General features: G+C 32.4%; 3 protein-coding genes across 3 annotated transcripts; all 3 read right to left on the bottom strand.

The window, feature by feature from the left end:
- Positions 1-2698: 2698 nt before the first annotated feature.
- LOC141693361 (wall-associated receptor kinase 2-like) lies at positions 2699-5700 on the bottom strand. Its single transcript, XM_074498443.1, has 3 exons — positions 4699-5700; positions 4434-4607; positions 2699-4327 (listed from the first exon to the last, which is right to left on the bottom strand). Exons 1-3 carry the CDS (start codon positions 5618-5620, stop codon positions 3114-3116), a joined length of 2310 nt encoding a protein of 769 aa, XP_074354544.1. The 5' UTR covers positions 5621-5700; the 3' UTR covers positions 2699-3113.
- An 836-nt stretch (positions 5701-6536) lies between these two features.
- On the bottom strand, positions 6537-7589 carry LOC141691143 (uncharacterized). The gene is made up of 3 exons (XM_074495884.1): positions 7271-7589; positions 6929-7081; positions 6537-6748 (listed from the first exon to the last, which is right to left on the bottom strand). Exons 1-3 carry the CDS (start codon positions 7587-7589, stop codon positions 6537-6539), a joined length of 684 nt encoding a protein of 227 aa, XP_074351985.1.
- Positions 7590-8040: 451 nt separating this feature from the next.
- On the bottom strand, positions 8041-8640 carry LOC141691141 (glutathione S-transferase T2-like). Its single transcript, XM_074495883.1, has one exon. It carries the CDS (start codon positions 8638-8640, stop codon positions 8041-8043), a length of 600 nt encoding a protein of 199 aa, XP_074351984.1.
- Between the last annotated feature and the right edge of the window lie 7670 nt (positions 8641-16310).

Raw genomic sequence — 16310 nt, 5'->3', positions numbered from 1 at the left:
TCCACCAGAAAGTTTTAAAAGCCTTTGTTTTTATTACTACCATATTTTATCAAGTTAGAACTTGTTTGATTTTGAAAAAGGGGTAAGAATTACATTCAACCCCCCCTCTATAATTTTTGTTGTATTGTTGGGGACTAACATATACATATAAAGAATTTGAAGAATACTGCAAAGACGAAGGAATTTGGAAGCAACTAACAGCTGGATATAGTCCACAGCAAAACGGAGTTGCGGAGAGGAAAAATAGAACGATTGTTGAAATGGGTAGATCCATGATGAATGAAGGGCTGCCAAAAAGGTTCTGGACAGAAGCTACAAACACGGCTGTATATATCCTTAATAGGTGTCCCATGAAAGCTGTACAAAACATGACACCTTTAGAAGTATATAGTGGTGAAAAACCTTGTGTAAGTCATTTTAAAATTTATGGTTGTGTTTGTTGTGCCTATATTCCTGCAGAGAAGCGTACTAAATTAGATGATAAAAGTATAAAATACATTTTTATCGAATATACTCTTGAGACTAAAGGATACATGCTTTATAATGTCAAAACTAACAAACTGATTGTTAGTAGAGATGTTTTATTTGATGAAAAGCAACCTGGGATTGGAGAGAAAAACAAGAAGATCATATTAGTCATCCTAATTCCTCAATAATAAGTGAAGAAGGTGATGAAAGAGAAGTACAAGCTCATACATCAGAATCTGGATCCGAGGTTGATAATGAATCTCCACCAAGAAAATGGAGGTGATTAAGCGACATCTTTCAGACCTGTAATTTTGTAGTTGGTGAACCAGAAACTTTTGAAGAAGCAGTGAACCATGATGTATAGCAGCAAGCTATGGAAGAAGAGATGCATATGATTGAGAAAAATAAAACATGGGAACTGGTAGACAAGCCTGAAGGAAGAGAAATTATCATGCTAAAATGGATTTACAAGACTAAGTTAAATCAAAATGGAGAAATACAGAAATATAAGGCGAGACTAGTCGCTAAAGGTTTCACTCAAAAGGCTTGTATTGATTTTTCAGAGACATTCTCACTTGTGGCAAGGCTATAAACTATAAGAACCTTGATTGCTCTTGCAGCACAAAAGAGATGGAAAATTTTTCAACTTGATGTTAAGTCAGCCTTCTTTAATGGAAAACTGGATGAGAAAATTTATGTTGAGCAGCCGCAAGGTTTCTTGATAGAAAGGGGAGAAAATAAAGTATTAAAACTCAAAAAGGCCCTTTATGGTCTAAAACAATTGCCTCAAAGTTGGTACAAAGAAATTGATACTTACTTCTTAAAAAATGGATTTCAAAGAAGTAAGAATGAGGCAACCTTATATGTAAAGAAAAATGGAAGCAATATTCTGATTGTTTGTCTCTATGTAGATGATCTCATCTTTACAGAAAATGATAAGAAAATGATGCAAGGCTTTAAAGAACACATGATGAAGGCATATGAGATGAGTGATTTAGGGTTGTTTCACTACTTTTTAGGTGTCAAAGTAACTCAAAAACCAGAAGGGATTTTTGTCTCATAAAAGAGGTATGCAAAAAGTATTCTTGAAAAATTTAATATGTCAAATTGCAAGCCTGTTTCTACACCATTAGTTGTTAGTGAAAAGTTATCAAAAGATGATGGTACATCAAGGGTTGACAGCTCTCTCTATAGAAGTTTAGTTGGTAGTTTGTTGTATCTTACCGCCACAAGGCCTGACATCATGTTTGCTGCTACTTTACTATCACGATTTATGCAAAATCCTAGTCAAAATCACTTTGGAGTAGCAAAAAGAATTTTAAGATACTTGCGAGGAACTCTGGACTATGGCATCTGTTACAAGGCTGGAGAAAATTTAAATCTGATTGCTTACTCGGTTAGTGATTGGGCTGGAAGTATTGATGACATGAAAAGTACCTCAGGGTATGCATTTTTACTAGGTACAAATATTTATTCTTGGCTGTCAAAAAAGCAAAAGGTTGTTGTGCAATCATCAGCAGAAGCTGATTATGTAGCAGCAGGAAAGACAACCTCCTAAACTATTTGGCTAAGAAGAATTCTTGAAAATATTGGCCAGAAGCAAAAGGAAGCAACTATTTTATTTTGTGATAATAAATTCGTCATCTCTATTGCAAAGAATCCGGTATATCATGAAAGAACAAAATATATAGCAATCAAGTATCACTTAATCCGGGATGCAAGGCGAAATTAGACTACAGTATTGCAAGTCTGAAGAACAACTCGCTGATATTTTTACAAAAACCCTCCCCAAAGAGAAGTTCTGCGAGATCACATTGGAGTTGTCAAACAAGTGCATCAAGGGGGAGTGTTGGAAATAATGCACTTTCACATGTATCTCTAATATTTTCTAGTAAGATCTGTTTTAATTATATATTCATGAACATAGTAATCTGATTATCAGGAATTCATTGAATCTGATATTTACAAATATTCTAGAAACATCTGTAATCAAATATATATTACATTGTACTTCTTCAATATGAATATATACAAAAATCATAAGTTTCACATTGATATCAAAAACTCTGCAGTAGCAACTCAATAAAATTCCTACATTCTTGTCATTCAGAAGTTTTACATAATTGTCTTATTTCGTAGGATTTCGTTATAATAGATTTTATAATAAGAGTTAGTATAGAGAAGAGGAGGGTAAAATATAAGACATCGGCGAAACCGTATTGTCCCCTGGCGATTGTTGTTGTCTTCTTCCTTCGCTCCAATTTCACTTCCTTATTACATGATTTGCAGCACGCATTTATTTCTGATAACTTGCATCCTGTAAGTCATATACTGGTACTTTTTTCCCTGTAATATTACACAAATGGTTCACAACAGGAAAACTTGAATCATATTAAACATCCCATAAAAGTCTTGGTGTTATCTAGTTTCTCACACAATACTCACGCTACAGCAATTCCTACCAATTTTTCGTTTAATAAAAACATTTGCATCAGCCAGAGAAACTAATATAAGACGAAACCAATATTTAAGATGGTCGGGCTCAACTATTAGTACTATAACTTATTTTTATTTGTACATGATACCATAAGACATTATAAGATACTTATAATGTCTATTACACAAATCACAAAACTTGTGGCATCTCAGCGAGGGCTGGTTGGTGGGTACAACAAACTAGTAGTACTTGAGCTATGTTGTTCGGAGTCTGTAGCAACACTATGGTAGGAACTTAGTTGAATTTCATAAAGATTCGAATGCTGAATCTCAGTATGTGCTATCAAGCTTGTGGTGTCTTCGTTGTCATTCTCAGAAGCCCAAGGATGTTTCGTAAATTTCCTCAAGCTTTCTATTTCCATTGTCTCTTCCTTCATTGTTGGTCTTTCATCTCCATTAAGGTTAAGACACCTCTTCACTAGTTGAGCAGCCTTTTCAAGTTGATCAAACGTTCCTTCCTTTACTAACTGAGGCTCTATAATTTGTAGTAACCGGTTCTCTTTTAAGGAGGTAACAAAATAAGTGGCTAGATTTCTTTCTTCCTGGGGATTGGCCATGCAAATTGGTTGTCTTCCGGTTAAAAGCTCTGCAAGGACCACCCCAAAACTATAAACATCACTTTTCTCGGTCAATTGCCCCGTATGGAAGTATTCCGGGTCTAAATACCCTAGTGTTCCTTGAACTAATGTAGTCACTTGTGTTTGATCCATTGGTATCAACCTGGACGCTCCGAAATCCGAAATTTTAGCCACATGATTATTGTCTAGTAAAATATTAGCCAATTTGACATCTCTATGAATAATGGGTACAGAAACGGCTGAGTGAAGATAAGCAAGGGCACCAGAAGATTCAGCAGCAATCCTCAAGCGACTCTCCAGTGATAACCATGAAACAACTCTATCTTTATTGTGCACATGATGGAATAATGTACCATTGGGCACCAACAACGGTACCTCACATTCTAAACAGCAACCCAAAAGTTTAACAACATTTCTATGGATAACTTGTGTAAGAATCCTTACCTCGTTAATAAATTGCTCTACCTGACTCTGATCCATTACTTTGGACTTTTTTATTGCAACTACACGTTGATCGGGTAAAATTCCTTTGTAAACTATACCATAACCACCTTGTCCCAGAATCCTATCAGCAGCATAGTTGTTGGTCGCGTTCTTCAGTTCTTCATATGTGAAATGTTTTGTTGACTCGGTAGTACCACCCTCTGAAGTACTGTGTTGTCTTAATAGGAGACCCCCATTTTGGTGAAAGAATCTCTTTCTTAATTGGGTATTCTTTTTTCTCCTGATGATGCAATACAACCAATTCGTTCCAACGATTATCCAGAGGCAACCAAATCCCATACCTTCACCACCAACATAGACACATGGTTATGAAGTAGTATACTGTTAAAAGTCAAAGCGAAAATCATTTATATAAGTATGACTCTGGCTACAGAGGGTAATCCGTACCTATTACGTACTTAATCAGTTGGGGCTTGGAGGTTTTAGCAATGCATTTTTTAGAATCTTGACTATCAGTATAGTACCCGGATCGGCAAGAGCAAGTATAACTCCCTTGAGTATTTTCGCAGTATTGTGTTTGTTGTTCGCAACCATGTGTTTGTTGTTCGCATTCATTGATATCTACCAAAAGATAAACTTCAAATTAATTCATTGCTACATAGTTACTCAACAAGTTTTCAATTTAAAAGGAATATTTAACTTGGTCAATTACCTTGGCATCCTGCACTGAGATATGGATTGCCCTTGTAACCATCTTTGCAACTGCAACGATATCCGACAGACTGAGTTCCATTAATGCAGTAGCTATAAGGGTCTTTGCAAGCATAAGAGTTTGAGTCCTGGTTTACTTGAGTGCAAATCTTATCCCCAATAACCCACTCTAGTACGAGAGGAACACTGGCCTCAGTTTTGTTACGAAAGGCTGGATCTGTAAGATCTGATATACCTTGAAAATTGAAACGGTTCTTCTCACCAAAAAATGCATACCCGCAACTGCTGAAGGATGATACATTTGTATGGTTAAAATAGCTTAGAAGGGAGAGCTCAAAGTACTTGTGAATGTTGATGGATACTTGACAACAGCCATTACCGGAACACTCATTTTCAGTGATTTCACCGGTGTTTTGGCATGTGGTAGTGCATCCTTTAGGCAAGTATCCCTCTGGAGCATTGTATAAGTTGGCGTAGTCATCACAGCCAACAACTGTTAACACATTTGCTTTGGAATACATATATGGAGTTCCCCCCAAACGATTAAATAAAGATTGTTCTTCAGCTGCTACCCCAGAAGTGTAGCACGCATAAGCCAAAAGATTTGAAATACGCAACTCGGAGTTGGATATATCATGCACTTCAACTTCGCCGATTTGTAGGATGGCCTTGGGGGGACTGGTTGAATAGTTGCAGATAATATCATATGATGAGTCTTTGGAACAGGTGAGACCTTGTGATACAATACCAAACGGATATGGTACCGTCAGATTTCCACATTTCTTTGGACATCCGGGCTTTGTTATGTTTTCAGCGTTCAAAATAGTGTGATTGGCATCCTTGATATCGTATTTAGAATCTAGCGCTTTTAATCCCAGAATGAAGTGCTGAAGAGTAATTAGGAGAAGGAGAAAGAACTGCATTGTGCTTTTTAGCTCTTAACAAGTTTTGTAGTTTGAATTGTGTTGTGCATGACTCTCTCTTTTATACCTGTATTACTTTTCCACAGAAAAATATGAAAATGCTCAGCAAAACAGTTTGGACATATGATGAAGCTGTCTACAAGATTATGATGTCCACTTGTGCATTATTGGAGAACTAATTGAAGAAACTTCTTAAATTAATTGGAGAATTAATTTCGATTTTCAACAGCCAATGATGTACACATCAAGGTGGTTTAGATAACAGTTTTATTTTACCCTTAGTTTTACTTCTCGCTGTCGGAGATGTTCTATCCTGACCAGCGAATTGTCGTCTCTGCAGCTGGTGAACCGTCAGTTTTTGCCACTGAATTTTCTTTTACCAACATGTGGTAGTCATGAAATCAAAACCTATCTTAATTTTTGCAGAAGCATCTAGTCAAACTCCTCAATGGTAGTTTCTCCGAAAACAGAGATGTATCCTCAGCTCATCTAGTAATCTTGACTTCCAAACAACATTTCAGCAATTCTAAATTCTCCGTGCAGGATGAAGATTAAGAGCATCCATAGCCTTCGGGATCAACTCTCCCCCAGGGACACTTACGCATTCCCCTCCACGTCATCCGAAATGACCCCATAAAAAAAGTGACCCCAATCTATCCAATGTTAAGCCCACTTCCCACATTTGTGTAGCACTCTTGTATAATTATTATATTATATATTTAATAATTATTTTTATTATTTGATTTTAATTTTAATTTATTAGTATACAAATTTTAATAATAAAATTAAAGTGATTAATTTTTTTTAAATGTCAGTAAAATAAAAAATATGACCCGTAATTAAAATGCATTATATTATTAAAAAACATGAAATTGAAAACAACACACAAGAAAACATAAAATTTAAACGTTACAATTTAACGATTCTCGTTGAACTGCGAGATATGCTCAACCAAGTCATTTTGTAGCTGACGATGTGCCCGTCTATCACGCATCTGCATACTGTTTTGAATATATGTTTCGTACGGGATAGAGGGTTCTTCACCTAAATTTGGTTGCGATAAACCATTTGTTGCATCGTCATAGGTTGGGAATGAACCAAATTGAGTGGCATATGTGTCCCTTTCATCTTCAACAATCATATTATGTATTATGATGCATGCTCTCATGATTCTCTCAAGATCTTCTTTGTCTCAAAAGCGTGTTGGACCACGTACAATTGCAAAACGAGACTATAACACACCAAACGCTCGTTCAACGTCTTTTCGTTGGCTTTCTTGATATTTTGAAAATAATTTTCTTTTCTCACCTTGTGGACGTGGTATCGTTTTAACGAATGTTGCCCATTCAGAATATATTTCATCAGTTAAGTAATACCCCATATTATAATTATTTCCGTTGGTAGTATAATTTACCTCTGGAGCACGACCTTGTAGGATATCATCAAATACCGGTGACCGATCTAAAACATTTATCTCATTATTTGATCCGGAAACTCCAAAAAATGCATGTCATATCCATAGATCAGATGAAGCAACCGCTTCCAGGATAATTGTTGCAACTCCTTTATGACCGCTCATGAACATTCTCTTCCATGCTTTTGGACAATTTTTCCATTGTCAGTGCATGCAATCAATACTACCCATCATACCGGGAAAGCCACGAGCCTCACCTATCGGCAATAGACGTTGCATGTCATTCGAGTTTGGCTTTTGTAGGTATTCACCCTCAAATATCGTAATTACATTTGAGACAAACTTTTTCAAGCCTTCAACCGCGGTGCTCTCTCCAATACGAACGTAATCATCAACAACATCACCAGATACACCGTATGCCAACATACGCATTGCCGCAGTGCATTTTTGTAAAGGTGATAAATATTTTCTTCCCACTGCATCAATCCTCTGTTGCAAGTATGGATCAAAATTTGAAACAGCATCCACGATACGAAGAAAGACATGTCTTCCCATACGGAATCTTCGTCGAAATATATTTTCTGGATATACAGGATTTGGTCAAAAATAATCATTCACTAGATGACGATGACCTCCTTCACGATCTCTGTAAATATTTCTTCGGGGTGTGGATGTTGAGCTATGTCCATGTATTTTATGAAAGAGCTCGAGTTGACGATTTCTTTTAGTGTCATCGAAAAATTCTTCTTCAAATTCTTCAATGAATTCTTCAGTGAAGTTTTCTAGTGTGGGTGTTTGATTCATGTTAATGTGAATTGAAAGAGATGATACGTCTAGTTTATATAGAAGGTAAAAACGAATATATTCTAGCTTCCAACGGCTAGTTTACAAATACATAAAAACAAGTACTAGCTTCCAACGGCTAGTTTACAAATAAATAAAAACAAGCACTAGCTTCCAACAGCTAGTTTACAAATAAATAAAAACAAGCACTAGCTTCCAACAACTAGTTTCTTGCCATAATTTTCTCAAGTAATTTTGCATGAGCCATCCACTGAGCATCATTCATTTTTTCAGTATCCGCCAAAATGACTTGTAAATCCATTTCAGCTTGCTTCGCCTCAAGCTCCCTTCGTCGAGTCTCAATGTCTTTTTGACGAATTTCATTCACGGTTTCCATTATAGTCATTTTCCTCAAATCATTAGCTTTGAAAGCTTCATATTCTTCAACTTCTGCTGCTGTTGCCTTCCCCTTTCCCTTCCTTTTAGCTGCTTCTGTACCTTTAGGATGAATCAGTTCAAATTCATCAGATGTTGGCGTATCATTATTTCCCTCCGATGAGTAAGTTCCAGAACTACTTAATTTAGTTCTTTTAGAACTTTCACTAGTTCTAGGAGTTCTCCACTTGGGTTGTCTACGAAACTCACGCCAATGATTGTTAAAGTTAGGCTTCTTCTTGTAATATTTTAAATGAAGTGCATTAGCTTCCTCAATTATGTTGTCCAACTTTGAACCGCTCCCGACTCTTCGTAGAGCCTTATCATGACACGATCCAAATTTTTGAGCACCTTCATTTATTCGTTGCCACCTTTTTTTCATTGCCATAACTCCTCTCTTAATAACACCAGGATTATATTCTTCACAATATTGACGAATTCGGTCCCAAAATGCATCGGCTTTTTGATCTGTACCGACTAATGGATCGATTGACACATTCAACCATGCACTTATTAAGAGTTTATCTTCAACCCACTTCCACTGACCAATAGTTTCTCGTACCTCTTCGGTTTCCTCGCAATCATCATTTAGATCAATAATGTTTTCATGACCAAAGGCCGGGACTTGCGTTTCCGGAGAATTTTGAATATTGATAGGTGTTTGTTGGGTTTCAAATTGTGGATTCGAAAAAGGAGGAAATGGAAACGGATATAGAGAATTTTGAGGATATGAAAATGGAAATTGAGAATTTTGAGAATGTGGAAATTGGTAATGAGAATTTGAATTTTGAGAATTAAAGGCTAAATTTTGTGGGTTTGGAAAATAAGAATTTTGATGTGGATATGGAAATTGAGGGTTTGGATTTTGGTTTGAAGATGGGGGATTATTTGGATTTATCTTTTGCTAATAATTTTTTTTTTAGAATTTGAGGGTGTAAATAATAGGGGTTTTTGGGGATTGGTATTTATAGGAGAGAAATATATTACCGTTTATATATACGTTATTGTGACAACGTTAATATTTATCAACGGTAACATAACGTTTATATTTGCTTTTGGAGTGCAGTATTCAAGTTGGCAGCAGCTTTTTACAGATTTTATTAATAAAAAATTGAAAAGGCACTTAACTGGCCAAGCCCGGCGTAGCGGGACTTGACCACTTCCGTCTCAAGCACGCATCGCTGTACAGTGCCACTTTTGTGTGGACAGGTCAGTTCACGTGTCCCATGACGTAAAGCAGCCCCGCGTTGCTGCTGCTCTAAGGGCAACTTTTTTTAACAAGACCGAGATTCCACCTCGTACCTGACTTAATTTTATAACACAAACTCAAAACTAAAACATCACCTCATTTATCCCCAATATAAGGTTCCAATTTTATCCAAGAGAGGGCAGGTGTGTGAGTGCGTGTAACTAACAAAAAATAAAATTTATTTTAAAAAAGTTAATCCTCCTATGTAAATATATTCAGTGTTGCGAAATTCTGTTAAGTTCTAAGAAAACATAAAATTGACATTAATAACCTTTATTAATAAGCGAAATCCCTTTTTAAATGTTACCATTAATTTTGGTTTCATCAATTTTTGGTATCACCCACTTTTGGTTTCATTTATTCGTATCTTATAATTCTAATTTTGTATGTCTTTTATTTTTACTAAACTTTTGATTATATCATTTATTCGTGTTATACTTCTACATGTGTTATACTTCTATTAGGTTTGGTTTTATTTTTGTTATCTTATAATTCTACATGCCGTATGATTCTATTAATTTTAGTTTTATTTTTGTTTCATTATTTTTTGGGAAAATGAATTTTTTTATCACCCAACTTATTGTGTGTTTAGAAACTTACCACTCAACTAAATATTAATGTTAGGTTCGGATTTTGTTTTAATCACTAACGTTAGGTTCGGATTTGATTATTAGTTTGTTGTCAATTTTATATAGCATTATTAAAATATAGTGATTACTAGTACAAAAAGTGTCATACGTGTCTTATAAGAAATCTTATATGCGTTTGAGTTTGTTATATGTATATGGAGGAGTTGTATAATGTCTGAATTATATACGTATATTATAGGAAGAACGCATATTGTTTTAAACATCTGATCAGAACAAATGTATATACATTGTAAACAGACGCATAAAATCAGTTCATATACGTCTAGTTCATATACGTCTGTTACTTTTTAGGTGGGGTACTAAGCTCAAAACCAAAATTATTAGGATGAGGCATCGCAATCCATACTAAAATTATTGGGAAATAAAAAAATAAAAAATTCAATATAATCAAATTAGGAAATTGAACATACAGTACTTATAAAAAATTATAAAATTACATATCAATATTTTACCAAACGACACAAAAGTCCAATGACATCATCAATCACAACTCCTTCATGCAACTCTTACCGATCCAAAATCAAAATTATAAACTCATTCATTCTAATAGAATTGTGAAACAAGTATATATATAAATACAAAAATATAATAATGTTGTAATAATGTGAATTTGGTATTAAATCAAACAACTCTCACAAAATATATATCTTACAAATATAGTTTTATAACTTATTTTTAAGATTTTTTTTGTATATAAAAATCTAAATATTAAATTATTATTTAGAAGATAAAAAATTAATAATAATTCATGAAAATACATCTTTTAGGAGCCTTAAAATGCTTGTCAAACTCTCATCACCTTAGGGGACATATGGAGTAATATATATAAAGATATATAGATATATCAAATCATTAAAATATTACAGACTACCACTATATTTTAATAATACTATCAAAAATTGACATAATGTTAATAATCAAATCTGAACCTAACGTTAGTGACTAAAAACAAATATGAACCTAATATTAGTGAGTAAAAGAAAAAAAATAGTAGTTGAATGGTAAGTTCCTAAAAACACGATAAGTTAGGTGACGAAAAAATCTATTTTCCCTTATTCTTTTACCTATTAAGTTTGGATTTATTTTTATTTCACCCTTTTCGCTTTAATTCTTTATTCCCTTATGTATTTCTAATTCAATATATTATACGTGTTTGGTTTCATCAACTTTTGATATACCGTATAATTGTTATTCCTTTTTTATTTTTATATGACTTATAATATTATATGTATTATTTAACCTATTTTTTATTTACACTTTTTATTATATTGATTTCAATTCAGTAATCCTATCGGAATTTTACTCTAATAACATAAGATTTTAAATGAGTTTAAATATGTCCGGTGAGCAGATAAGACAGAAGATATACCTTGTCTTGGTATTAATTTTAGTTTCGCTTCGTGGTTTGATCTTTTTAACAATATAATAAAACTAGAGTACGATGAGATAGGTGAAGACCTGATGGCTTATTTCTTGTCTTGTCTATGTTCGATTCTCCAAGATTTATTTGAACAAATATTATTCATTTGTAAAACATATTATAAGCCTAACTATTCAAATTAAAAAAATGGTTCCCTCCGGTTTCGCTCCAATTTCGAGCTCAATTCTCTAAAATTACATAATTAAAAATCGACTAGTTGGTAACCCGTGCCAAGTACGGGTCGAGAGTAAAAATAATATCAAGTTATTATTTGTATCAAATTAAATCTCATAATAATTCGTGCGAATCACAGTTTAAAATAAATAAATAAATATTGTTAAATTATGTAGTTAAAAAATCGAAACAAGTGTAATTATAAATTTCACCGTATAATTCTTTTTTTTACTAATATGACTTATAAATCTAGTTATAGTTCCAGTTATGTACTTAATTATTTTACTTGTTATATTAATTTAACAGGTTAACTTTTACTAATATGATTATTTAAATGTAAATCGACGCTTGGATGAACATTAACAACTAAAAATTAATTTTTTAAAAAAAGTATAGTAGAAATCAAGCCGTGTTATTTGAGTTTTAATTATATAAAATTTTAAAAATAATTATATAATTTTCTAATAAGTACCAAGATTTTGTAATTTTGTATTCTAATAGAACATGGTTTCGTTTATTATTATAAAATAGTTGATAGTTGATAACACGTGCGAATCAGATTGAAATATCGAATTAGTATTTGTAGTGCGAAACATGTATCGAAATTAATATATTAATATGAAATATTAAATTGATAATTGCAAAGAATAATTATGTTAACAGGAATCAAATTAGATATGAAATTTTTCATAATAATTATAAAATCTAGCATAATAGTTTTATTTTTGTGAACCACATTGAATAATTATCTTATGAAGGAAATATTTGTTATTTTAGATAATTTAATATTAATTAATATTAATTGATAATTATCATGTAATTAGCTTTTTCAATTTAGTTTATTTAGTATATGTTACTTAATTACTGATAAAAAAAAATTTAAAATAAAAGTAAATAGAAGATTGGATGAACACTAACTAATTATAAATAAAATTTAGAGAGAATAGAAGTCAATTTGTGTTATGTGGATACCATTTGGTACTTGTGTATTTTTGTACTGTAATAAAATATGATTTCACTTATTAATAGAGTATAGATTTTATTTATATTACGAACTAAATATTTATTATTTTAGATAATTTAATATTAATTATTTATTGATAAAAAATATTTTTTAAATTAAAAGTAAATAGACTCTTGGATAAACACTAGCTAATAAAAATAAGTTAATAGAAATTAATTTGCGTTAAGTAAAATTTGGTAATTTAGTACTTTTATTTACTAATAAAACATGGTTTCGCTTGTTAATAAAGATTATTGATAGATTTTAATTATTTTATGAAATAAATATTTGTTATTTTAGATAATTTAATCTTAATTAGTTATTGATAGAAAATATTTTTAAAATTAAAAGTATATAGACGTTTGAATAATTACTAACTAATAAAAATAAAGTTGAGATATAATAGAAGTTAATTTGCTTTAAATGTAACGACCGAGAAATTACGTTTATATTATATTATAATAATGATAAATTATGTGTATTATTATGTGATTAAATATGTTAAGTCATTAAACCCTAACTGCTGTGTGTTATGTGTTGGCTGTTTTGATCCAAACGTGTTTTGGATATTTATTGAGCATTTTATTGTCAGTCATATATTTTATATCAAAACCCGTACAGCTCAAAACTATGTTTTAAAAGCCCGTATTTCAAACAAAATCATTGGCCCTATTTTATTAAAAATGCCCTATACCATATCGTTATTCTGAACCCCTAGACGTTTTACAAATTGACCTTTTTCGCGAAAAATGACTTTTCCGGACCCCTTCGGGTACCAAAAACCCCACAAAAATTACATTTTTATTTTTATATGATCATGAAATTATCATATATCATTTTTATTTGTATTTTTGTAATATTCACAATTTTTGGGAATTTTTAGCATTTATTTTGTATTTATTGGATATTTAAAAATTCAATATTAATACCCAAAAATTATAAAAATTGGGGCCAAATATTTTTATTAGGAGTGTAATTAGACCCTTAATTTTACTTGGGGGTATTATTTTCATAAATATAAATACCTGAATTACTATTAATTAAATCAGTTAATTATAATTAAAAATCAGAAAATAAAAAGAAAAAGAAAAAGGTAATTAGGGTTAGGGTTTGTGAAGAACAGAGTAGCAGAATCAAAGCCAAGTTTGAAGGTGATTCTGGCATCCAAATCGTTCATGTAAGTAGTCAAATTGAAGCCCAAGAATCATAGTTTCTGATTATGCAATTATTTTTAGTCTTTGATTAATTGATTTTAATTTCGTTTTTCGGATTTTAATCGCGAATTCGGGTTTGATTTTCTGGTTGTTGTTTTATGTTTTGATGATTACGAACGTTTAGATCGTTGTGTTGTGAGTCGATTGGCACCGGTTTTGTGCCGGTTGGGTTCTGTTTTCGAGGTGGCCGGAAAGCGGCGCCGCCGCCGCGTTTTTCAGTTTTCCGGCTGCTGTGTCGATGAACGAGGAAGGAGGATCAGAAGGGAACGTCGTGTGGTTGCTGTGGAACAAAAACGGTGAAGAAACGGGATTGAAATCGCAGCTGTGGTCGTGTTTTTGTCTCGCCGGACTTTCGCCGGGAAGCGCCGCCGGCGTCGGAGTTTTCTGGTTGCCGACCCTGTTCCAGAGCGACCCGGGTTCGACCCGGTTTGCAACCCGGAAACGACCCGGGTTTGATCCTTCAGAACCCAAATCCAGTTCCCTGATTGTGTTTTTGGGAAATTAATTATTTATTTATATTTTAGTATATTAAAATTAGTTTTTAGTAATTCTAAAAATTAAATAAAAATTAGTTTTGAATTCTGAAAATTTATATTATTAATTTCTAAATTATTTTATTAAATTATAAATTCGAATTTATTTATTTAATTAATTATTTAATTACTTATCTAATTATTTATTAATTATCTAATTAATTAATAATTGGGTAATTAATTAATAATTAGGTAATTAATTAATAAATAAGGATTAGAAATAATTAAGTGATATGATTAATAACCTAATAATTAGTTAATAATGCGAATAGTGATTCGATAATTAGAATTAGTATTCGAGCGTTAGTTATTCGAATAATATTGCGGTAATTATTTATATCGTATAATTAAATATCGATAACTAATTGATTAGCGAATCGTATGAGTTTCAATAATAATATAATAGTTCGATAATTATGCGAGAATTGCGAGTAGCTCGTAGTTATACGAGTGATTAATCGTTAAGTTGGTCTATAATTCGAGTAATTCGTAGTTATTCGATAAATAGCGTATCAGTTAATTAAATCGATTGATTATTTGTAAATAAACGATCTAATCGAATAAGTAATAATAATTTGTAATAAATAGTAATAATTCCTAATAATTAGGGATTAATTATTTTTAAATACAATAATTATTAATTAATTATTTAAAAATATAATTAAGGATTGTTTAATTATAATTAATTATTTATAATTAATTATTAATTAATTAAATCTTGTTTAATTCATAATAATTCAACCGTTAGTCCGATTTGAGCGAAACGAAGACCCCTAGACTCAGAAAAATGAGACGAATCCAATAAAAATAGTTGTAAGTTATAATTTCTTCCGAAAGAGAGTGGTTTGGTGATAATTAATAGTTTATAGGTCCTAATAGGGGTATAATTGAGTCGAATAAATCCCGAAAAATTATAATAAAATCAGATAAGACTAGTAATGCAGGTATGAGTCTAGAATTGATTCTAAAAATAATTATAAGTCTAAAATTGATTATGTGCTTTATGTGCTACGTGCTTTACGTGATTATGTGAATAGATGTGTTGTATATATGTATGTGTATATATGCGAGTCAGATAGAAACGCATGGGTAGACTGATAAGGTTGCGTGATATCAATTCGAGATACACGTATTTAATAAGTTATCTAAAACGACTATCTTTCCATGATTGGTTCAGTGTTAGCAAGGCAGAGCAAGCTAGGATCAGAAGACGGTGAGTTGAACCAGGTTAAGTACGCGCAAGGCAAGTTTTTCCCCTATTCTAAATTCAGAATAGTGATTTATATTTCCTTTTTATCGTATCAGTTCCCTTTGATAATCATTGTTCATATACACTGTTACCCATTTATTATTGCTTGTTTCAATTTCATTTCGATTCTTGATTTCACCCAATTTATTGAATTCCCTGTTCATATTTCAATCCTTTTTACCCTTGTTACATATACTCTGGTATATCCTGGTGTTGAGATATATCAAAAGCATTCTGATTGTTCCGGATGCTAAGCCTTGGACTGGATGGTTACTATACGGGTTGGGTTTTACCCAGACCATTATTTAATAGGCCATAGTTGCCTGAGTACTCTTTATGTTGGTTGGGTCTATGCAGTTGGGTATAGATCCGCACTATATTCTGACTGATCAGCAGGTTATAGTGCATATGTTGGTTCTTGTTTCCAGTCTTGTTCATTTGATACTCGCCAGCATTGGCAAATTACTATCCTATACAGATTCAGATGGTTGTTTCAACCAGTAGCTTATTGGTTCACCTGTTTTTCTCTTTATACTATATATATTGTTGCAGGCTTGTTGAGCAAT

The sequence above is a fragment of the Apium graveolens genome, chromosome 10 (assembly GCF_009905375.1).
Source record: "Apium graveolens cultivar Ventura chromosome 10, ASM990537v1, whole genome shotgun sequence".
In the NCBI taxonomy this organism is placed as follows: Eukaryota; Viridiplantae; Streptophyta; class Magnoliopsida; order Apiales; family Apiaceae; genus Apium; species Apium graveolens.
The sequence above is the reverse complement of the archived record's forward strand: the minus strand, read 5'-3'. Positions and strand labels throughout refer to the sequence as shown.

Excerpts from the sequence above, each read along its gene's own strand:
- LOC141691143 (XM_074495884.1), bottom strand. The coding sequence starts at position 7,589 with ATGGGAAGACATGTCTTTCTTCGTATCGTGGATGCTGTTTCAAATTTT. Across the intron at positions 7,082-7,270 it reads TGAGGCTCGTGGCTTTCCCG|ATCGGTCACCGGTATTTGAT; the intron begins GTATGATGGGTA and ends TAAATGTTTTAG. Across the intron at positions 6,749-6,928 it reads AACGATACCACGTCCACAAG|ATGAAAGGGACACATATGCC; the intron begins GTGAGAAAAGAA and ends TGATTGTTGAAG.
- LOC141691141 (XM_074495883.1), bottom strand. The coding sequence starts at position 8,640 with ATGGCAATGAAAAAAAGGTGGCAACGAATAAATGAAGGTGCTCAAAAA.
- LOC141693361 (XM_074498443.1), bottom strand. The coding sequence starts at position 5,620 with ATGCAGTTCTTTCTCCTTCTCCTAATTACTCTTCAGCACTTCATTCTG. Across the intron at positions 4,608-4,698 it reads TCTCAGTGCAGGATGCCAAG|ATATCAATGAATGCGAACAA; the intron begins GTAATTGACCAA and ends ATCTTTTGGTAG. Across the intron at positions 4,328-4,433 it reads ACTGATTAAGTACGTAATAG|GTATGGGATTTGGTTGCCTC; the intron begins GTACGGATTACC and ends TTGGTGGTGAAG.